Below are 23801 nucleotides of genomic sequence, written 5' to 3' on the forward strand. Positions count from 1 at the left end.
CAAAAAACAAATATATACCCATTTCAATTATTTATTTTTACCAGTGACACCAATATAACATTTCCACATTCACAAATATACATTTCTGACATTCAAAAACAAAAACAAATCAGCGACCAATATAGCCACCTTTCTTTGCAAGGACACTCAAAAGCCTGCCATCCATGGATTCTGTCAGTGTTTTGATCTGTTCACCATCAACATTGCGTGCAGCAGCAACCACAGCCTCCCAGACACTGTTCAGAGAGGTGTACTGTTTTCCCTCCTTGTAAATCTCACATTTGATGATGGACCACAGGTTCTCAATGGGGTTCAGATCAGGTGAACAAGGTGGCCATGTCATTAGTTTTTCTTCTTTTATACCCTTTCTTGCCAGCCACGCTGCGGAGTACTTGGACGCGTGTGATGGAGCATTGTCCTGCATGAAAATCATGTTTTTCTTGAAGGATGCAGACTTCTTCCTGTACCACTGCTTGAAGAAGGTGTCTTCCAGAAACTGGCAGTAGGACTGGGAGTTGAGCTTGACTCCATCCTCAACCCGAAAAGGCCCCACAAGCTCATCTTTGATGATACCAGCCCAAACCAGTACTCCACCTCCACCTTGCTGGCGTTTGAGTCGGACTGGAGCTCTCTGCCCTTTACCAATCCAGCCACGGGCCCATCCATCTGGCCCATCAAGACTCACTCTCATTTCATCAGTCCATAAAACCTTAGAAAAATCAGTCTTGAGATATTTCTTGGCCCAGTCTTGACGTTTCAGCTTGTGTGTCTTGTTCAGTGGTGGTCGTCTTTCAGCCTTTCTTACCTTGGCCATGTCTCTGAGTATTGCACACCTTGTGCTTTTGGGCACTCCAGTGATGTTGCAGCTCTGAAATATGGCCAAACTGGTGGCAAGTGGCATCTTGGCAGCTGCACGCTTGACTTTTCTCAGTTCATGGGCAGTTATTTTGCGCCTTGGTTTTTCCACACGCTTCTTGCGACCCTGTTGACTATTTTGAATGAAATGCTTGATTGTTCGATGATCACGCTTCAGAAGCTTTGCAATTTTGAGACTGCTGCATCCCTCTGCAAGATATCTCACTATTTTTGACTTTTCTGAGCCTGTCAAGTCCTTCTTTTGACCCATTTTGCCAAAGGAAGGGACGTTGCCTAATAATTATGCACACCTGATATAGGGTGTTGATGTCATTAGACCACACCCCTTCTCATTACAGAGATTCACATCACCTAATATGCTTAATTGGTAGTAGGCTTTCGAGCCTATACAGCTTGGAGTAAGACAACATGCATGAAGAGGATGATGTGGACAAAATACTCATTTGCCTAATAATTCTGCACTCCCTGTAAGATTGGGGAAACCTGCAGTCAGCTGAGACTGAAGAAGTCAATTGGATGAGTGACGAAACGTTTTTCCCACAAAACGTAAAGTCCAGATGAACAGAATCAACTTTTGGAGATACTATATAGCTCATGCTAACATCACATCTTCACATTTTTCTTTTTAGAGGTAACAATAACTTTGCATTCTCGCTACTCACCATGCTCTAAAACAGGTATATGTTAGCAATGACAACATTTAACAGATGTTTTTAAAATTCTAGCCGTGCTAATTAGCCTTAGGATTGGTTGAGGTCTGTGAAAGCCTTTGGAACAAAATCAGTCTTGTAAAGCTCACTATTTTCCAGCTGAGCCTATAGCACATTTGTTAAAGTCAGTCCGGATTGTACAGCTTCTAATCAGAAACAATTAAAGTTTGTTTCTTTTTTTTCTGCTCATCAATCTTTTTCTGTAAACAGGATACCTGGAAAGTCTTAAATAACTCATGTTAAAATGTTGCAGTGCTGTAGAGTGGGGTCATGTTAACAATCCATTCAAACTTGTGGTCTTCGAGGTCAACTTTAAGATTTATTGGTTGAAAATTGACAAAAAGCTTTAGAACTTAGAAACTATCATTCCTACAACTGTGCTGTGTATATGTCACAACATATAGCAGGAACCTATAAAGGTAACTGACCTTTGACCTCTCCTTTAAGAAGGTACATGTAATGTCCACAGTGATTAGACATACTTAATAAAACAGTGTGGGGCACAGAGTATTGTTGTGCATCAGTGTGGAACATGTCAGTAACACTGAGGGTTACACACACTTTGCCAGGTACACCTGTTCACCTGCTCGTTAAACACAAATGTCTAGTGAACCAATCAGACGTCAGCAAATTAAAGTATTTTAGCATACAGACATGTTCATGATGACCTGCTGAAGGTCAAAGCAAGTATCAGAATGGGGGAAAGAGATTGCGTGGTTGTTGGTGCCAGATGGGCTGGTCTGAGTATTTCAGAAACTGCTCATCCAATGAGCTCACAAAATTACCTCTACAGTTTACAGACTGTAGTGGCAATCCAACCAGCAAAAGGCCACCTGAGGGAATTTGAAGTATTTCCAACTCATCCTGGTGATGAGGTCAAACACAAACAGTACTTTTAACACTTTATCAATTATTTACCAAATTAAAAAACAACTTGTGGTAACTTATTTTTTAATTTTGCTGCAGACAAGTTGAATGAATGCTTACTGGATCTAGAACACCATTTAGATCATAACAGCTCCTGATCAGGATGAATTTCATTTTCAAATCAAATTTCATGTCGCAGTTTCACAATTTTGTAACATATTATTTCAAAGCTTGCTTATGGGCTTGTTTTGGAGCAGACCAACAGTCAGGCTCGTCTTCACCCTTACTGTCAGACTCTGAATTGATGGTTCTGCTATATCTCACCTGGCTGAGTGGGGACACATGTACTAAAGGTTAGAGTTCCCACTGCAGGAGCTTGGGTTTGAGTCTGCCCTCGACCGTTTCCTGTGTGCCATACCGCCTCACTCTCTCCCCACCTTCCTGCCTCATGTTCTGAAATCTCTTCCTCTCCATCATCTTTGAGTTTCTTTGAGTGGAGCTTCTTTTGCAGCTGTGACAAAATATAGAACGGTTTCTGCAACCAGGGGAGTAAAATGTGCTGCAGTGTGAGGGCGCACAGGTGTAGGTGTGGAATTTTACATATAAATATTATAGTTTACTTCATGCACAAGAAATGTAAACATTTAATCTAACCCACTTTTCATCAACTACATAACCTTTATTGGAGAGTACATTCATAAATTGTGTGTATCACACACACAAACACACATCCACTAAACTCTCTCGTTTTATATCTCTCCCTCTCTCTGGTGAATGATGGAAGTTTGGTGGACTGTGTGGTTTGTCTGGCTGAAAGTTGTGTTTTTTTTATGTGTGGCGTGTTGTGAGGCTGATGATGAGTTAGTGTAATTGTGTATGGTGTTGTTAGTGTAGTTTATGTGGCGTTAGTGGTTTTTCCTGGATGCAGAGCAGGTCAGTATGCCGTGGACTTTTACACCACCATGTTAGGGATGGAGTAAAGTAACAAAGCTTGCGTGGAGAAGCTGCTGCAGGGGCTTCCTCAGCTGAGCTCTGAGGACAGAGCTGTCCTGGATGCTAACTTTTCTTTGGAGGAGATTAGTGCTGCTGCTGGTCAGCTGGCTCCTGCACAGGGTGGGCTGCCTGCAGACTTCTGTAAAAGACTGTTACTGGCATCGAGTCATCATGTGGGGCTCTCTCTTCTCCCTAAAAAACAGAGATTTGTCTCTGCTTAGAACTGGAGACGTGGCTCTGTTATGCACAGATTACTAACTTCCTTCAAAGGTACTGGCCACCAGGCCGAAACACTTTGTGAAATGAATCACTCACAGAGATCAGTCGTACTGTGTACCACACAGCTCTAATGTGAACAAGAGTTTTCTCATGAGAGACTTGGTAGTTATTTGTAAATTGTACAGTTTGATGTTGGAATAATTTCTTTAGATTAAGAGAAAGTGTTTGATAGGATTGACAATCTTTTTTGTTTTTCCATTATGAGAAGTTTTGCTTTTTGGAGGTGGATTTTTGTCACTTTTGGGGCTGTTGTATCAGGCGGCTTTCTGTTTTGTAAAAGTGGATGATGGGCTGAGCTGCCCAGTGTAAGTTTGGAGAGGATCTAACTGGAATGTCCTGTTTCTGGAATATATATTGATATTGGTATATTTGTTAGAAATGTAATCTTTGTTGAATGTTTTAAGAGATAAATAAGCAAAGTTATCTGGATTTATGTTGCCAGGTTTATGTCGGAGGCCTCTGCTGGTGTTGTCATTGTTTTTCTGTTTTCATTACAGATCAGAGTGATGTGGACTTTCTCAAAAGATGTTTAGATTTGTATGAGAACCTTCAGCAAAGGTGAGCTGGTGAAAAAAATATGGTGTAACAGGTTTGTTGGTGGTCATATAGAGACTTTTTTTTTTTTTTTTAGGAAAAGAAGAGTCTTGGAGGTTGCCATGGAGACGGTCTGTGTCAGACTGTCTAAACCAAAAATGGATGCTGTACATACACTGATAAATGTCATTTCAGGAGTGGCCAGATTGAAATCCAGAGAAAACCATGCTAGAGGTGAAAGGTCAAACATTGGTCATCATGTTGAGATTTTTTTAATACCACAGACTGACAAAGAAAAGTGAAATTTGTGAATTTTAAAGGTGCAAGATGTGCTGTGTTCAGTCGCAGGGCCTTGCCTTTTATTTCATTTGTCTTTGGTTTTTATTTGTGCTCTTGTAATTATTTTGTGATAAAACTTTTTCTATTTTGAGATGAAGATTCAAGTGGAAATCTTTGTGTGTCTGTCTCTCTCCCTTGGTTTCTGTAGAGGTACAGTGTGGGGGCGCCTGGATAAATGTTAAACAGAAGCTAGATGTAGTGTTCCTCCACTGTCCATTAAGGATATGAGGAAAAGAAATGGTCAAGAACAAAGTGTATGGTGTATTTATAAAAGAAAATGGCTTTTAAATTGTATACCAAAACCACCACCAGAAAGTCAACTACAACTTGTTACATAATCATCATGACTGTTGTATCAGTTTAACAGTTTATGGGTTGACTTCTTTCAGTTCATTCACTGTTTACATCATGAAGGAAAAAGAAGGCAACAGGCTGAGAAATGAAGCTGTTGTGTGTCTTTGTGGCCACACGGGGGCAGTGCTGCATAAATAGTAGAATCTCTTCCTGGACACTTTTTCTAGACCTCTTTTTAAATGACTAATAAAGACAACAACAAAATGAATTACATCAGGATCTGATATGGTTTTGTTTTTTTGTTGAGCTTTATATATTTCAGAATGCCTAGAGTTTGTTTGTTTCCCATGTTTTGTGATACAGAACATCTCCTCTCAGACGGCTGTTGTCTCATAATGGGTCATTACCTGGTCTGATGGGGTGTTTGTTCCATTTATAAATCAAGTGATTGATTTGTGAAATGAGAGATGGCCTCTGACCTGCTGACTGGTGTCTGATCTTCTCTGCTCCCCTCAAATTTGACAACTACTCAGCTAATGTGATGGTGGACAGGAAGTCACTAAACCTGGGACTCTGGAAACACATTTCTAGGGATAAAAAGTTAATGTAGATCGTTTCAGGAGATAAATATGAAATGATCGATTTGGTGATTATACTAATATAGTAAGAAAATAATGCATGAAAAAAAGATTTTTTATCTATACACTTAAGCAACGACCAGAGTCTTAGAATTGCACTTTCACCAGGTTTTACTTGACTGAACAACAGAACTTCTCTGTCTCCTTTATAAGGGGTCACATCCTGAGTTACACAATGAGTCTTTCAAATGTGTGCGATAACCCACTGCATGTGTAGTCGTGCTGAGACCGCGTGGTCTTACTTTTATTACCCCTTGATTCAGCTGTGACCTGCTTATCAAGTCTTTTTACAAGTACATCATAATTATCTGCTCTGTGCAGACATAAGTTGAGCAATGGTTTAACAAACTTTCCCATCAAAAACATGAAGGTTTAGCTTTAAGCTTATTTGTCCAAACAACAAAGGATAAACTGCCAGCACCTGGACTGAAACAGAACATAGTAGTGTTGGATGTAAGTAAAGGAAATACAAGTATAACTGTGACTATGGAACAAATCTCCTTCAATGTTAAACCTTAATGTTAACCTGATTGTGTTTATTAGAAAAATCAGCCATTACAGTGTCTGTGATTGCTTCACATAGTTAACTCTGGTTGTCTGTGGGTTTGTGTCAAACTTGGAGTGAACAAAAGTATGAAAACTGTGGAAGATGCAGACTGTGAAAGTCTAGTTTATTTCATGAATACAATTATTTTTTACAGTCGCTAGAACAAAGTAGCGTACATTCATGATAAAGTAAATACCACAACACAACATGGACAGTAAGAAGTAAACTGAATTGTCTTAGAACTTATTATATTCTTTAAGCTTAAAAGCAACACCCAGTATTAGACTGTTTGTGTTTTAAGCCTTTTATTCAAAGCTAGTATGTGTCAACACTTCTTTCTGCCAGCAGCATTATTGAAGTGACACTTTAACGACACTTTACCTGCTGATGCTTCACATCACAATCTTTATGACGAAAAAGCTCAGATGTCTGTGCTGTCACTTGTTATGAAAATGGACAGAACCTGGGCTCAGGCTTCCTCTTCTTCTTTCCTTCCTCTTTAATAATAACCATAGATCAGTAAAACAGCCATATTTTTAAACAAATGATTGTGATGAAGAGAATTTTTTTTCCAGTGTGCATGAACTCAAAATCTTTTGAGTTTAAATCTTTTTTGTTTACCAACAACTGGGCAAATCCAAACTTGATGTACCAGGTCAACTCAGCTCCTGCCTTGACCTCCCCTCTGCTGAGCGTACACACACACACACACACACACACACACACACACACACACACACACACACACACACACACACACACACACACAACATAAAGCAACATTAAATAACGGATCTTTCATCTGAAATAATTACAGTTTGTATAAATTTACACTGAAGACCAAAATACACACACATACATAAAACCCATAAATCACTAAAACCTATTAAAACACATGGAAAATTACCTCATTTGTTGTGCTATTCAAAGATGTGTATGTGTGTGTATTCAGGCCAAGTCATAAAGAAAACAATAGAGGTCAATATACTTTATGTTCTACAGTCGCTGCAGATTAATGAAATATAGTGGAAACCTGAAGATCCTAGGTATAGTAGTTTGTGGGAAATAAATACAGTGACGTGACCATTTAGCTCTTGTGGCATGAAACTGCTTAGTGCATTATTATTTGCTTTTCTACAATATGATATTTGTTTAATAATTGATTTAGTGCATAAAATAGTTGATAAATAAAATGTTAAATATCTAATCATCATATCAAAAATCATATATTTGGAGGGAGTGTCTTTGACACATGCTGACTGCATTCTTCTTATAACCAGAACAGGAAGTGAGATCAGAGGAGAACAAGAGTGAGCAGTTTGGTGAAAGGAACAGGAAGGATGAAGAAGAGGTGAACATCCACACAGTTTAAAAGGAGACATTATGGCACAATAAGAGCACAAGCTCTAAGATGAAGACTGGTAATGATTAAAAACTGCACTAAATAGTATCATTCTGTGACTTCACACTTTAGGTAGTGCATAACATTTACCACTTTATATTAATTTTACTATATGTTTAAATAAATAAAAACAAATAACTTTAAAAGGTGCTGTTATTGAGTGAAAATTCAAAAGACTTCAGGGCTGGGGAGGAAAAGGGAGAAAGATGGAGGAACACAGCACACATAAGAAACAGGTAAGAGTGGACATGAAGTCAAAGTCAGCGACATGTCCGATAATAAAGACCTTCCACCTGGCTACATACAGTGGGGCAAAAAAGTATTTAGTCAGCCACCGATTGTGCAAGTTCCCCCACCTAAAATGATGACAGAGGTCAGTAATTTGCACCAGAGGTACACTTCAACTGTGAGAGACAGAATGTGAAAAAAAAATCCATGAATTCACATGGTAGGATTTGTAAAGAATTTATTCGTAAATCAGGGTGGAAAATAAGTATTTGGTCACCTCAAACATGGAAAATCTCTGGCTCTCACAGACCTGTAACGTCTTCTGTAAGACGCGTTTCTGTCCCCCAGTGAAACTGGTTCACCCGAAAGATAAAACGCCAAAACACAGACTTAACAATGTGGTGTATGCTGTACAGTGCAGCGAGGAATGCCCAGACCTCTACATTGGAGAGACCAAACAGCCACTTCACAACACAGAAGAGCCACCTCCACAGGACAAGACTCAGCAGTCCATCTGCATCTTAAGGATAAAGGACACTCTTTCGAGGATGCCAATGTTCACATTTTGGACAGAGAGGACAGATGGTTTGAAAGAGGAGTGAAAGAAGCCATCTATGTCCACTGTGAGCGACAATCTTTGAACAGAGGCGGGGGTTTACGACACCAACTCTCTGCCATCTATAATCCAGTTTCGAGTTCCCTCCCCAGACGCCTTAACGCCCACTCACATCCTGGGCCATCTGATCTCAGGAATTCGCATGATAAGGTGGGGCCAGGTTTCACAATGAACTCACCCGAAACTCTGGCTGATTGGGACCCACACCCAGTTTCACACCTTGGCTCAGGCGATTAGAGGATCATCAGGGGGTCCTTTTGTCCCTCTGTGGGGGGTTACTCCCACTAGGTTTATATCTGGGACTCTCCACCATTTGACCTTAGAACTGAAGAAGCTTCTCGGATGAGAGGTGAAACGTCTTCAAGTAACTTACAGTTTTTTACAGACCTAGGACACATTTCTCAATACTTAGGTCACATTTGAATAACTCCTCACACAGTGAGCACAACAGAAGTCTATGTGGGCTAAACTGAGGACCAGTTATCATTGTTTTGGCACAAAATGCATTCAATGACTACATCTCTCAAATTTCATGAATTATCTTCTCACTCAGACACAACAACTGCCAAAAACCTTTGTACGTGCAGGACATTTTGCATGTGCTTACATACTGTTTTCAAAACTGTTAAACTTATGGCCAAAACAATAACACAATGCAAAACTTGAAAAGACAGCAAAATTCAACAGCAATATTTTATTGACACATATTTTAAATCTAAAAATGCAGTTTAACCAGCCACAGCTTATTCTCATTGTAGATGAACATCTACACAGGTGTTACTCCTTCAATTTTTCAACTCCTTCAATTCTGGCAGCCAGAAGATTCTTTCCTAGGTGTATTGCCCTAGATGACATAAGATGTGATGTGGATGAGAACCTGTGGCCAAATGGAGAAGACCGAGTAGATTAGCATTACTATTGTATGAGTATCAGTGGATGGTGTGTATACAAATTCTTGTATTTTGGGATTACTTAGTGCAGAAAAATAAAAATACATAAACAAATATTAATGAATTCTGCATGATGTCTGATTCATTCCAGTAACATATATTGAAATTATAAACAGAGATGTTTCCTTGTTTTACACAGGAAAACACTGTGTAATGCTACATGTTGTTAGTGTTTTTTAGGTCATTGTTTTGTGGGTGACAAAGTGTGTTTGTCGGCTGTCAACCTTTGCTAGTGTTCTGGAAGAATGAGTTTATTTGAGACCTGAATGAAGTGTTTTGGTAGTTGTAGTGCATTTTGAATGTGAAATGAACTGCTTTGCCACGCTGAGGGTCAGTTAGGAGAATTGTGTGAAGAGTTTTGCAAAAGTGACCTAAGTATTGAGACATGTGTCCTAGCGTCTGTAAAAAACTGTAAAGAAGTCCAGACGCTTTTCTTTGCAAGCTCCTTTGACTACAATGACCTGGATGACTGAGAACCTTCACAGACATGAAGGTGTTTTGGCAAAAAAAGCTGGTCAAACATTAAACTGCAAAACTGAAAGTGCTGTTTGAGTCTGAACATTTTCAACTCACCACCAGAAAAAGATGCTGTTCTCCACAATATGTAAATAAGGATAGAGTATAGGCGATATCAGCAGCTGGATCAAAATGAGAATTTTATATCCCCCATAGTTGAGTATAGGCATTCAATCCAAAAGGTCACATGTTGTGGAGAAATAATGTGAATCTTTTGTGCAATCAAATGTTTTATTTTTATTTTAATAGCACAACAAATAATACATTTGTTAATAAATCTTATTCAGACACAAGTTTGCTTGTTGCTTGCTTCCTCACAAACGACCATTTCTGCTCCTTACATTCATCACCCTGAAAACAGCACAGTGAACAAATCATACTGAAACACTGTGTTTATTTCAGTTACAAAAGTTATTTTTATTTTAGGTTTCATGAAACACATATATATTGTTGGCAGTACTTTAGATGAAGGCAGCATGCTGCTCTCAGACTTACACTTAAACTCAAAGGGTCTATAATCTCTAAACTGATATATTTTACAAAGAAATCCTGTCTGGGCAGCGTCTGGATTTGGACTGAAGAGCTCGTTGGCATTTCTAAAACAATAGCAAACCTGCACACCATACATTGTTTGGTTTTTTGTTTTGTTTAAAGTTGTAGATATACATTAGAGACATGGCAGATTTGCATATATTCTTCAGGGTCTGCAGTCCTTTTCTCTTCTTCTGTGCTCCTGTGAGAATCTAAAACAAAGGTCACATAAATCATGGGGTTAAATTGATGCCTGTGGGACAAAATTACTCCAACAATATTCAGGACAAATTTATTTTTCCTCTGCAAAAAAATGAAATTGAGTACAAAGCATGTGAAACTTTTCTGTCTTGTGTTGTGTTCATTTATGTCTTTTCTTTTCTCTTTAATGTTTCTGTCCATTATATGTGCAAGAACAAACTTCTGAATCACCTCTTAGTGATAAGTGTCTACAGTTTCCTTTCTCGTTTGGCTCTGGACGAAGGCAGTCGCACTTTTCTCCTCTCCCTCTTCCTTCTCTTTCCTGCTTGGCTTCTCAATGTCCTTGTCTAGTCTCGTCTACTTTTCTACTTTTGCCCTGGATGACTCTCACGGTCTGTTACAACCTAAAAGAGGAATTATGGATTTGAACAACTGGTCCCTGAATGCAATTGACACGCTCTTCTCAACGAGAAGCCTGGGCTTGAGTAAGTCCGAGTGTCCTAGAGGGACGTTCCCCTCTGGATACACAATGGACGGGTGGAGGAACTGGAGGGTCGTGTGCCTGGCGGGACTGTCAATCGAGGACATTGTAGACATCTACCTTTTCGGAACCATGATAACAGGGTTCTTGCTGTTCGGAGTTGGCTTGGCCCTGGCTTATCAAGGAAGGCGGAATTGGCTTTCCAAAACCCCACAAGGCTGCCCGCTGTGATGGAAATGATGGGACGGGTCGTGACTTCTCAAAATGGGCTCATTGAACGCAGCACGGATAAGATCTTGGAGAAGCTCACGGCAGTCTCTGCTCTCTGAGCACAAGATTGATAACATCTCAGAGAAGCTCTCCAATGGGAGACTGAGAGACCAGTGACGGACTGTTAGACCAACTGTGAAATTGACATGCAGTTGTTCGCACTAAAGGAAAACCACCATCATTTCATGCAGCTACCATATCGGTGTCAGCTGTGGTCTCAAGGCTGGAGCTGATACGTATGTATGTTCGGGGGGTCCAATTTCACTGCAGATGTAAACATTGCATGTGACAAATAAAAGGCTTGATTGAATAGCTTCAGACTTATGTTCAAAGAAAAGAAAAGAAGCCCTCAAACCTCTACTCTACTTTATGTGTTGATTTAATGAGCGAGTTCACTTTGTTTCTCTCTTCTCTCAAACGTCTAATCTCTCTTCCTCCTCTTCCTCTGTGTTTTATTCAGTCGTACCGTTTACAGCAGCGAGCAGGGCTTCTTCTTGACCTTGGCGGGCTGAGGGCAGAGGACGGCACGAATGGCCTCATCAAACACAGTCTTCAGACCACGCTGGGTCAAGGCTGAGCACTCCAGGTATTTGACTGCATCTATACATGCGAAGACACATATATGTTAATAAAAGAAGAGAAAGAACTACAAAGACAAAGTAAGAGAAGAAAGGTTTGCTGGTAGTGGAGAAGAATAAGTTCAACTTTCAAAGAACACTATAGTCAACTACAGCTACTATACTTTTACTGTGATGCCAGGAAATGAGGGGAATAACAAAAATTTGCAGAGGCAGTCAGGCTACAAAGTTCTCTAGCATCTTCATCTGCTAGTTTCATATCTTCACTGGTGAGGAGAGCTTCAAATCTTAAAGTGCTTTTCAAGCAAATAAAGTAAGAGTGACTGACCTATCTCCTTAGCCAGAGCTAGGCCCTGTGGATAGGTGATAGGCGCCAGCTTCTTGTCCTTCAGTTTCTCAATGGTATCCTTTTCATCCCTCAGATCCAGCTTAGTGCCAACCAGGATGATGGGCGTGGAGGGGCAGTGGTGACGGACCTCAGGGTACCACTGGCAGAATACAGAGTAAAGGAAAACTAAATAAGAGGCAAGAAAGGGGAACACGCAAAATCAAGGAACGTGTTAGAGGCAAAAAACAGAATCAAAGGTGGAGGGAGATGAAGCTCTGATGCCAGGTGTTACAGAAAGGTGGATGAAGGCATGAAAAACAAATGATATGCTGTAGCTATTAAAGATGAGAGAAATACATCATCCAACTTTCACCCACAGCATCAATCATTCATTCACATCAATTATTAGACCTGTTTAGGCTTTTTCTCCATTTTGTAATCCAAGTACCTATTTTTTTTCTCTATAATAAATTACTGCTTTTGTTCCGTTTGTTCTTTTTTACATTTTGTTCCTCGGCAGCTGAGAGACAGGCCTCATAAAAAACAGCCAAAACTCACCTTAGCTCTGACGTTCTCATAGGATGCCGGGCTAACCAGGGAGAAGCAGATTAGGAAAACATCCTGGATGGAGAGACAAGGAGACAAAGAATTAGAATAGCTGCTGCAGTTTTAATTAGCTGACATGTTATATAAGTTCTGTCTGTGTAACTTTATGTCCATTAGTTACTGTGTGTGCCTGTGTGAGTATGTGTGATTCTGTACCGTCTGTGGCTAGGACAGTGGGCGGAGCCTGTCATAATCTTCCTGTCCAGCTGTATCCCAGAGGCCCAGGTTGACCGGCTTGCTGTCCACCATCACATTAGCTGAATATTTGTCGAATCTGTGGGGAGAGTAGAGAAGGTCAGCGATCAGCCAACAAGTCATAGGCAACCTTTCATTTCATTGGTTATTCATTCATTCAACAATCTTTCAATTCACTGATTGTTTAACCAGTGAAACTCCTGTAATGGAGAAAAAAACAGGACCATACTTGAAATACCACTGTTCACAAAAACATTAACCAACAACATTACTTTGGTTAGTTTGACACAAAAGCCATCCTAACCATGTCTAGTAAGAGAGAATAATACATAATAAGGCAGGGCTGCCCCCGTGTGGTCTCATAGTAGAATAACAGTTTAATTTCTCATTTTTAAAAACTTGAGAAATTTCATATTCATATTCAAATGTATTCAGGCTCAAATGAAACTGATAACACAAATGTTTGCAGACACAGATGTTTTTTTTTACAGAAAGAAAGAGACTAGTGTACCAGATTAATCCTGTTTTATGGCCTGTCCGAGGTCTACCCCGCCCTTTGCCTAATGACAGCTGGGATGGGCTTCAGCCTCCTTAATGACCCAGTAGTTAAAAAGATGGATGGATTTCCTGAAATAGAAAAGTCACTGAAATAACGTTAACTGTCAAACATAGAACAACTATGACAAACAGTCAACACTATCTGAGATCCTGCTGGTGGTTAGGGAGGATATACGTGATTCTGTTTGTTGTTTAAACATATTTATAGAGTTAAGAGTTCAGATTGCTGGAAGAACAACATTCACGCAGTCTGATTGCTGTTTTTCTCCCAAAATGTAGAAACACCTGCTAACCATGGCACACTCTGCTTTTCCATTAGGTCTGTGCAAATACTACTTAAGTACACTCATCCTCCTGTGCCATTAGTGATATTAACAGAGTGTATTTTTTGACATATATAATATAGTTAGTATAGTTATTATACTAGCCGTAGCTGCCCCGCTTATTTTAGACATTCACAATAAAAAAGTAAGCGATAATATTTCAATATCAAACGTCATAATTAAGGTCAACATCTAAATAATGCTGTGTACAGACTCACACAGGTGTTAAATTACAGCATAAACTTACCTTAGACCTTCCTCCGTCATTCTCCTCCTAATTGTGCTCGGAGACACAGAAAACATATCGGCAATTACCCCGATGGTTATCCAGGACAGCACTAAAGTCCTGAGTGCTGCAGCCGGGATTTCAAGACGTGGACGACCAACATTTGAAGACTGTTCTTCCTCGGCGTATTCCAAACGAACACGGTGCTGAATTGATCTTAAACTTTCGACAATGCTGTCATCGATGCTAACATCTTGAAGAGCAATTATCATCCCAAGCATTTCAGAAACATCATCTAAACGACTCAAAACAGTATCTACAGGTAAATGATCCCTCTCTATCTGATCTGCTAAAATGAGCAGAATTGACTGAAGTTCACACCAGTCCGCCATCCTCCCTGACCTTTGACCTAGCACGTTTTTGCTACCTGTGGCAGCCGTCCGCGGAGCAGGTATCCAGGAAAACTAGTCGATAGTAAACGATCAGCCAATAGGCGCAAAAGTCAAGCCCACTTGTTGTGTGCCCACCTTATTACTAAATTAGGCAGAGCACTCTGAATTGAATCAGGACATAAAGCACGGTCTTTATGTTGCTTTATTGAACACTGTCCATCTTACAACTAGCCACTTAACGGGGCTTCCTTCGGACAACCACATCCGGTTCAAAGGTCATCACATTAAGACATAGCCATATCAATACATGACACCCCCCTTTTCCTTAGATTCAAACTTTAGTTGTAATAACTTTGATGTCTTTTTTTCCCCCAACATTGAACATTCTTCTTGTCTTACTTTCTAACAATTATATAATCTAAATGTCTCACCACACATGTACCTTTCTTTTTTCAATATATACATGTCGAAATACACATATGAACTTGAAACTTGCCAAATGTAAGTTACCTCTTCACCTTAACATATTATAGTTCATTTCACCACAAAATCACGAAACCTCTCGGGTATCTTTTTAGCCCTCTGTGATCTACTTGGTCTCTCTGGCCCCTGGGAGCCCTCTTGTGGTGTTGGAGTGAAGGTGTCAGTCTTTGTGGGTGTTTCACCTTCCTCCCTTTCAGGTATTGTGTCATAGTGTCCTTCTCTGGTCTCATTTGTCTCGTATTTCTTCACATGTGTGGTATTCCGGTGATAGCGAGCTCCTGTTGGTGATTCAATAATGACTTGGTTTCCAGTTCTGCTTACAACTTTGTGTGGTGTTGCGTTGAATGGTGTTGTAAACTTGTCCACTTTGTCTTGTTGAACCAGCACTGTCTCTTCCTATTTTTATTTATTTTTTATTTTTATTTTATTTATTTTTATTTTTATTTTATTTTTCTGAAATTACACACGTTACTAACGTGTGTAATTTCAGAAAAATAGCTCTACCATTGACCAATCTCACCTGTCCTAAGGTTATTTTTCTCACCTCCTATCACTTCCTGTTCCAACACATGGTTGTGTTTTTGTGTAGCTTATCTGGATAGCCAAAATAACTAAAAACTTATAGATAACTTCTTATTTCATAGTTTAATCTTCACTTGCTTCATCCGAAGCACACTCTCTTGTATTCACTCCCTGTATTTTTAGGAATTTGCTACCTTAGCTTAGCTAAGCCAAATAACACAGACCAATTAGTTAAACTACATGAATGTCTCAAAGCCATAAAGACCTGGATGACCTCTAATTTCTGCTTTTAAATTCAGATAAAACTGAGGTTATTGTACTCGGCCCTTAAAATCTTAGAAATATGGCATCTAACCAGATTCTTACTCTGGATGGCGTTACCTTGGCCTCCAGTAACACTGTGAGGAACCTTGGAGTGATTTTTGACGAGGACATGTCCTTCAATGCACATATTAAACAACTATGTAAGACTGCTTTCCTCGATTTGAGCAACATCTCTAAAATTAGAAATATCCTGTCTCAGAGTGAAGCTGCAGTTATTACTTCCAGGTTGGACTACTGTAATTCATTATTATCAGGATGTCCTAAAAACTCCCTGAAAAGCCTTGTAGTACCATATCACCCTATTAGAGCACTTCACTCTCACACTGCAGGCTTACTTGTTGTTCCTAGAGTATTTAGAAGTAGAATACGAGGGACAGCCTTCAATTTTCAGGCCCCTCTTCTGTGGAACCAGCTTCCTGTTTGGACAGACACTATCTCTACTTTTAAGATTAGGCTTAAAACTTTCCAAAATATATAATTAGGGCTGGACCAGGTGACCCTGAATCCTTCCTTAGTTATGCTGCAATGCGGTGGGCTGCTGGGGGATTCCCATGATGCACTGAGTATTTCTTCTTCAGTCACCTTTCTCACTCACTATGTGTTAATAGACCTCTCTGCACTGAATCATACTTGTTATTAATCTGTCTCTCTTCCACAGCATGTCTTTATCCTGTCTTCCTTCTCTCACCCCAACCGGTCCCAGCAGATGGCCCCGCCCCTCCCTGAGCCTGGTTCTGCTGGAGGTTTCTTCCTGTTAAAAGGGAGTTTTTCCTTCCCACTGTCGCCAAAGTGTTTGCTCAACTGAAAGGCAGTTGTTAGAGGGTGAATGGCAGGAACACTGTGTCTGCTGCCTCTTCTCTTGCCTCTGTGTATCAGTGAGTATTCAACAACAGTTTCTATATTTAACTGCTGGTTCTTACTGCATAATTCTGTCTGTATAATATGAAAATGATTCAATGCATCGAGTTATGCCAAACCTCACAGAAACTGTGCACGGTGGGTATTCTGAATTGCTGCTCGGCACATATATGCAGACCACAGTCAGAGCCTTACCCTCTGCAGCTTGAAGTCACACAGAGGTAACCCACTCGCTCTCTGTCAGCACGCAGTCGCAGACTCGTGAGCGAGGTTTTTTTTTTCTTTTGTTTTGCTCTTCTACTCTTAAGAGCTCCATTAGCCACACAGAGGGCACAATATGTTCTGCATTGCTTCTCAAAGTTAGCATTGGTTAGTGATCATGAGCTGTTTTAGGTTTATAAATCATTGGTTTACACCATATTCCTCTGAATTAATGTCACAAATTGACAAACTGACAGTGAGATACAGTGAAGCGTGTAGAACATGTAATTCAAATCAGAGCACGAGCAGAACAAGAGCATGAAGCTGAGATCAAACTTCATTTGCTTCCATCTATAAGGTGCAGGTCACTGAGGTCTTCTGACAGAAACCTGCTGGTGGTTCCTCGTTCTAGGCTGAAAACCAAAAGAGACTAAGTGTGTCTTCAAGGCTGTTGGCTGATAATCTATGGAATGCACTAATATTACATTTGATCTCTGCGGTCTGAACATTTGAAAGAGCAGCTCTACTTATTTGTACAGGCTTAATTTTAGGTAGTGGATATTATTATTGTCTTTTAATGTTTGTATTTATTTTTATTGATTATTATTGTGAAGCACTTTCTCTATAGAAATATTTTACCTTCATTTCCCTTCTGTAACTTTATGAAAGCCAAAAGCAAAAAGAGACGATAAGTAACTTTGCATAAATGTGTGGAGCTTTGCAGCTTTGCAGTTCATAAAGCTTCATAATGACACTATGTGACTATGCAGTGTCCAATATTCAAACTGAAATGCAGTCATTAGAGAGTGAATGGCAGCAACACTATGTGTGGTGCCTCTTCTCTTTTCTCTGTGTATCAGCGAGTGTTCAGCTACAGTATCTATATTTAATGGCTCTGGTCCTCACTGTGTGTTTCTGCCTTACTTCTGAGAGCAGATATTTTACAGGTACAAAGAAAAACTGGCAGTGACCTGGTGGGCGGGGGATTCCTCTTTCAGGTGTGACGGCGAACACAGAGGTCGCTCTGCAAAAGAGAGTCATTGGAGGTGATGAATGTGAGCGACAGTATCATGTACAGCTCAGAGCAGTTTATCCACATGGACCTTCCAGCTTGTGTGGAGGCTCTTTGATCAGCGACCGCTGGATTCTGCAGCTCACCGTCTGAAGCCAGGAGGGTGAGGAGACCAGAGCAGCAACTAAAACTTGTTAACCCAAGGAATGTCTAGTAGCCGTGTTTTTGCTATTCAGTAAAAAGTAAAATACATTCAGACAAGATGAGAAATAAAATATGGTGACCATCAGTAATCATGTTTTATGTTTGCTGTGCACATGCAGGACCATGTTTGCAAATCTAAGTGTGCATCAAGGGGGTCCGGAACAAGAAGTGCAGATAACAGCAGAAGCTGAGATCTATACAGACAAAGACACCAGCACAGGCAGAGTTCATGACATCATGCTGCTGCAGCTACTAGCAGCTCTGATGTCCATCCTATAAAACTACCTGACTGTGAGTTGTGGATGTTTCTGCTTCAGGTTCATGTGTTCTGACAGATACTGATACGTCGTGCTAACTTCAGTTTTAGATTCAAATGATACATTTATGTTCCTGTGGCTCAAAGTTTCTTGCTTTGAAGTTTTTTTTCTTAAAGTTTCTTCTTGACCTGAGCTCTGTGCTGTGAAGTGAGTTCAGCATATGTAGAATATATTTCCTTTATCTTATCCCAACAGTGGGAATCAGGATAAGTACTCACAGGAAGCTGCTTATCAATTGAAAGCCCTGGTTATCAAGTTAACCAGGGCTTTCAATCCTAATGGATGTGGATAAACTATACTGGCAATGCAGGTTTTAAAAAGGAAGATAAAACTGTAATATTAGAAAAATATGAAGGGTTTAAATGCATAATACAGACTGAAAGTAACAGCTGCTGCAGAAAAACCAGTGTTGTGTGTGTGTGTGTGTGTGTGTGTGTGTGTGTGTGTGTGTGTGTGTGTGTGTGTGTGTGTGTGTGTGTGTGTGTGAGTGGAAAATTGCTTAGTAGTAAAAGCACTATATGAATGTGCAAGAACTTCAGATGCTTTGTTCAATAAGACTATCAGGAGGGACTATGCGCTTACCTGCTTATCCTTGGCAGGTAGCTCCATGCCCTCCTGGGTTTTAATTGCACCTTAGAACACACATGCATCAACACTACAATGAGCGGGTGGAGGGAGGTTTGGAGTCTTCTCCCACCCCCGTTCTCTGCGGCCTGCTGGAGCGGGAGGGCTAGGAGAAGTTGGCCGTCCGACTGCGGTCTGGGGTGTGGGGCCTCCCTGCTGCTACGGAGTCGGGGTGGTCTGCCTCTCCCCACCGCAGGGAAAAGGGTAACACCACCTGGGTCTGGGTGCAATTCCCCCCTCCAGGGGCAAGGGTACCTAGACCCGGTTTGTAGAGTACGCTTGGGGAGTGTGATCGTGTGTACAGCGTCTCTTTATGTCTGTCTCCACGTTGGTTGAGTGTGGAGTAAGTGCACATGAGAGCATGAGGGTGGGAATGGATGTTTGTGTCTGTGTGTGCCTGTATGTCTGTGTCTATATGTCAGGTTGGGTATCAGACGCCACCTCTCTGGGGACACCTCAGGCCCTCCAAGATTTGGAGGCCTATCTCCACCCACCACCACTTCCCCTGCCGGTGGCGGACTCCCTCAGGTGTCGGTGCGTTGGTGGTTCTTTGTGTCTGGGGGTGGGTGTCCAGGTACACACCGGCTCACTCCTTGGTGGCCGCTTATCGGGGCCTGGAGCCTGGGGCTCGCTCGGGCCCCTTCGGAGGTGGGGTGCCCCCGGCCTCTCGGCCTGGGGCTCGGTCACTCAGGCGCAGCTGGGGGCCGGCGGAGCTCATGGGCGCGTCACTGCAACTCCCCCTGGCTTCTGCTCCGCGGCTGCTGAGTGAACCCTCATCTGGGACTCTCCTCAGCTCTTACTGGAACAGTGGCGCGGCTGCCCCTCTGTTGGTCTTCCATGGTCTCTTGTGTTCTGGGGGCCTCTGGATGTCTGGAGTTTTGACCTCCTCCATACCCGCTTCACACCCTGGAGGACGGGGCTGTGGCCCCCCCACACACTCCCTAGCAGATCGTTACATGGAGAAACCTTTGGAATACAAGCGCGCTGATCCACACAGGTATGCACACGGGTGTTCACTGCTCGTAGACCCAAATTACACCTTTCTTGGCCGCTACTTCGAAGCACATCTGTCCTGCGTGCTGCACAACAACATTGAATATTTAGTATTTACTGCTGTTTACACTTAGCTAGATTAATGCGATGGTGTTGTGTTTAGTATGTTGCTTTGTTTTTTTTGCTTGTTTTCTATTTTTCTCTCAACAGGTGATCCAGGAGATTTTTTTTCTCCCCCCCCTTTCTCACTGTCCCTCTCCCCTTCTGTTTCTCCTTTCCTTCCTCTTTCTTTCTTCCTTTCCTATCCCTCACTCATGTCTGTCCCGTCTGTAAAAACTGAAAATAAAATATAATAAATAATAAAAACAAAGATCGACCAAATGGACCAATACGGCAATGCCACGATGATCCATTTGGCAAAGTAAATCCATTGGGTATCCTTGTTGGTCTTCAGACAACAATTCTGATGGCTAAAGAACCAAATGGGACAGGCAGAAAAAAAAAAAAGACAGCAAAAATCCTGACTGACATCACGACCTATCATTACACAGGAGAATCTGATGGATCATTAATCAAGTATTTCATTTAATTAATGTTTGAAAGACAGTTTCAGCTTTTATTCTGTCAGCTGCAAACTTTCTGCTGTTTATTAGTTTAAGAGAAAATAAAACTTAATATAACAACAGAATTTAAACATAGGCTGCAAACTGAAAAATGTCTACGAAAAAATGCTATTGAAGAATTTTAGCCCCTCCCACTGTCCATGTAGTACAGTAGGAGGGTCTAAAGTTGAAAGTTTCAAGGGATCTTCCAGGAATGGTGATGCTGCTTTTCTGGACAAATGATCTCTAAGCTTGAACTTAACCAGAGGGATATAGTACAAAGAAAATTCAACAAGGCTTGGCTTACTTTGCGTTAGCTGGCTTGAGAAAACGTAAAACACCAGTCAGTGTCACGCCGCCGGGTATATCAACTTCTCTTTTAAGCTGTGCTTTCTGCTTCACGCTCCGTGCCCACGCATGTAACAAGGGCTGCTACAAGGCCCTTTAAAACAGGAAGTAGCATGTGCTGCAGTGAGCTTGAATGGTGTCCCAATGCGCTGAGCAAGCACAGTGCAAGCATGCTAGCCAGGTGTGGTGCGTGATGATAAAGTGGTGACTAAAACTCTATAAAGGACATAACTAATATAACAGCAGGTCAGGGTTACTCTTACAATTTTCTCTGGTAAGAAGTCAAAATCCTTCATATAGAACTCTGAAGTTACCTGGAGAGATGAGATCCTGCTTCATAGTACAGGCCTCAGGGCAACATTTCAAAGTTAACGTGCAAAACAATCAATATATGTATTTGTATGTAACTGACAAAAAAAAGGAGAGAAAAGCGTCCAAACACTTCTTGTGTCATTCCAGAGTTGAGGTCGCAGGTTATGGTGCCACCACTGGACTAGCTAATGAGAAAAGAAGGAAGATGATTTTTAACAAATTTGTTGTATTAAGAAAAAAGAAAACAAACCATCCAAACTGTTACTTTATTAGTAAAGAGATGTTGCAGATATTTGTACTGAAATTGTATTTTTCTTCATTTCTAATGTGTTCAAAGCAAAAACAAGCTTTTCCTGTGAGCTCAGACCATTTTATTTCTTTCTGCTGCATTTCTGCATAAAATACAAATCTGCATCATTTTCTAAAAAAGTGCTTTAAGCTGAACTAATTGTCCCTTTATTTCTAGAACCTGGTGAATCACCCTCTCTTCACTGTGCAGAGACTGAGGTTGTCAGCTGTACAGAGCTCAATGATATTTTACAGAAATAATTCCCCGAGGTCCACCGAGTCAGGAGCTATCAGCACTGGTTCTGTGGACAAAGTCCTGGGAAAGATATATGTCGAGTGAGTTTGCATGATCCCTCAGCTCACAGCTGCATTTATTAAACATTCAAAATACAGAAAGATTTTATAAAACTGGGAAACTGTATTTCTGTCTTGCAGGGAGACTCTGGTGGAGGAGTGGTTCATAATGGCAGGATTTATGGGGTCTCTTCTTTTGTGGGAGATCCAGACTTTGTATGCAGAGCACCGGCTGCCTTCATGGACCTCTGTGATCCTGAGTATGCAGATTGGATCAGGAAAACTATCAACCCATAAAAAGCTGTGAGGTGTGGATAACTGTAAACAAGCTGAAATAAATAATCTTTTAGAGTTTAGCTTTGGTTTCTTTTATTCTCTTTGATATAAGCAGTAGAGGATTTCAGAATTTCTGTGTTATTTGCCAAAAGACGTTTTTTCAGCTGCACCCACACACAGTTTCTTTAGATAACTTCAACTGCAGAAAGTAAAAACTCAGCATTAAGTTTCAAATGCAGTTTTAAAGATAATGATAATATGGTGGCCCTGAAGAAAACACCCGTCAATAGAAAAAGCTGCAAAATCCTGCAAAATGTAACAGAAGTTGAATAAAACACAACGGAAATAGAAAAAAATGCAACAGGGCTGAAAAACTGAACAAACAAACAAAAAACAAACACAAATTACAACAGAAATAATAACAACGATATAAAAAAAAATAAAGTAGAAAAAAAACATTCTCATCCTAAAACTTGGTGACAAAGTGGAATATGGTAAGGAAACACTCATTTAAGTGCTGTCATTACTCAAAGGTTCCTGATAATCATGCATGAAGTGATTTCTGGAGGGGAATGAAACTTAACTGAACTGCTCCCTGTGACATTTTGACCTGTCAAACGCAGGCGTAACTCCTGTTATTCATTGTTGTATTGCAGGTCTGCTGTGCACGACGTCTGTGAATCTGAGTAATTTGGTACAGATGAAGGAATAAGACTGCTCAGATGCTTTGGGTGTCACGTAATGATCCCTCAGGTTTGGGTGTCTTTGGTGCCCTTTGATTTCAATCTACCTGCACATTGAACAGAAATCCTGCCATGACAGAACACACTAATGCCTTTTCAAGGGAGAACCGATCCTAATCTGAGCTGTCAGCCCCAAGTTCTCTGCAGTCATCAAATCAAGCATAATCTGGTTTGAACAGGCTCCCTGCCTCACTGCAAAAGCCTTTTTACCAGCTGCTGTTTGACAAACTGCAAAGCCTCTGAAGAGACTTTAGAAAGGGGGAAAAAGGATACGAAGAAAAAGCTGAACAAAAAGCTATCCATGCACTGTTTAACATTTCACTTGGAGCTTATTGACTGTATTCTATCTGTGGATTGCATTATAGCTTCTCTGAGAGCTTTGCTCCCTGAAGATTTTATGATCTGTGAACGCTGAGTCTCTCTTGTGGCTGTAAACCAGTCTGCTCAGCATGGCACTGCATGGCAGAGTTTCTCTCCATTTTTTTGAATCACCTTTGCTCAGTTGTGCTCCTAACTGGTCTCCTGAGTTTGGCTGTATTCCTGGACTTTGCCCTTTAGTTACTCTTCAGTCTCTTTGACACACAGGCTGCCAAATTTGAAATAACATTTTTAGTTTTGGAAAAAGAAGAGCGTGTCTAGCAAATTCTTGCACATCCTTGTTCTTAAATAGCACTTTTCTACTCAAGCACTCAAAGTACTTTATACACCTCATTCACCCATTCATACAAGCACTTTTCTGTACCTAAGTTCTTTCTATCTAACATTCATACTCTGATGGACACATGAAAGAGCAGTTTGGGGTTCAGTATCGTGTCCAAGGATACTTTGAGATACAGATCAGATCAGGCTGCGATCGAACCTCCAACCTTCTGATCGGTACTAATTGGACGTTTGCTGCTGCACATGTAGCATCACAGCTTAG

At 40.9% G+C, this 23801-nt stretch overlaps 1 protein-coding gene and 1 pseudogene across 2 annotated transcripts; one reads left to right on the forward strand and one right to left on the reverse strand.

Moving 5' to 3' along the window:
- Positions 1 to 11738: 11738 nt before the first annotated feature.
- On the reverse strand, positions 11739 to 14802 carry LOC308395330 (uncharacterized protein). The gene is made up of 5 exons (XM_080880124.1): positions 14108 to 14802; positions 12941 to 13058; positions 12737 to 12799; positions 12179 to 12338; positions 11739 to 11872 (listed from the first exon to the last, which is right to left on the reverse strand). The coding sequence occupies exons 1-2, from the start codon at positions 14476 to 14478 to the stop codon at positions 12950 to 12952; spliced, it is 480 nt and encodes a 159-aa protein (XP_080736250.1). The 5' UTR covers positions 14479 to 14802; the 3' UTR covers positions 11739 to 11872; positions 12179 to 12338; positions 12737 to 12799; positions 12941 to 12949.
- A 1831-nt stretch (positions 14803 to 16633) lies between these two features.
- LOC308395322 (kallikrein-8-like) lies at positions 16634 to 22157 on the forward strand (annotated as a pseudogene). The gene is made up of 6 exons: positions 16634 to 16682; positions 17865 to 18041; positions 18202 to 18380; positions 21426 to 21478; positions 21745 to 21902; positions 22002 to 22157. The product of its transcript is annotated as a kallikrein-8-like (transcript).
- The last annotated feature ends 1644 nt before the right edge of the window (positions 22158 to 23801 follow it).

The sequence above is a fragment of the Rhamphochromis sp. 'chilingali' genome (genome assembly GCF_963969265.1).
Source record: "Rhamphochromis sp. 'chilingali' genome assembly, chromosome: 4".
Taxonomy (NCBI): domain Eukaryota; kingdom Metazoa; phylum Chordata; class Actinopteri; order Cichliformes; family Cichlidae; genus Rhamphochromis; species Rhamphochromis sp. 'chilingali'.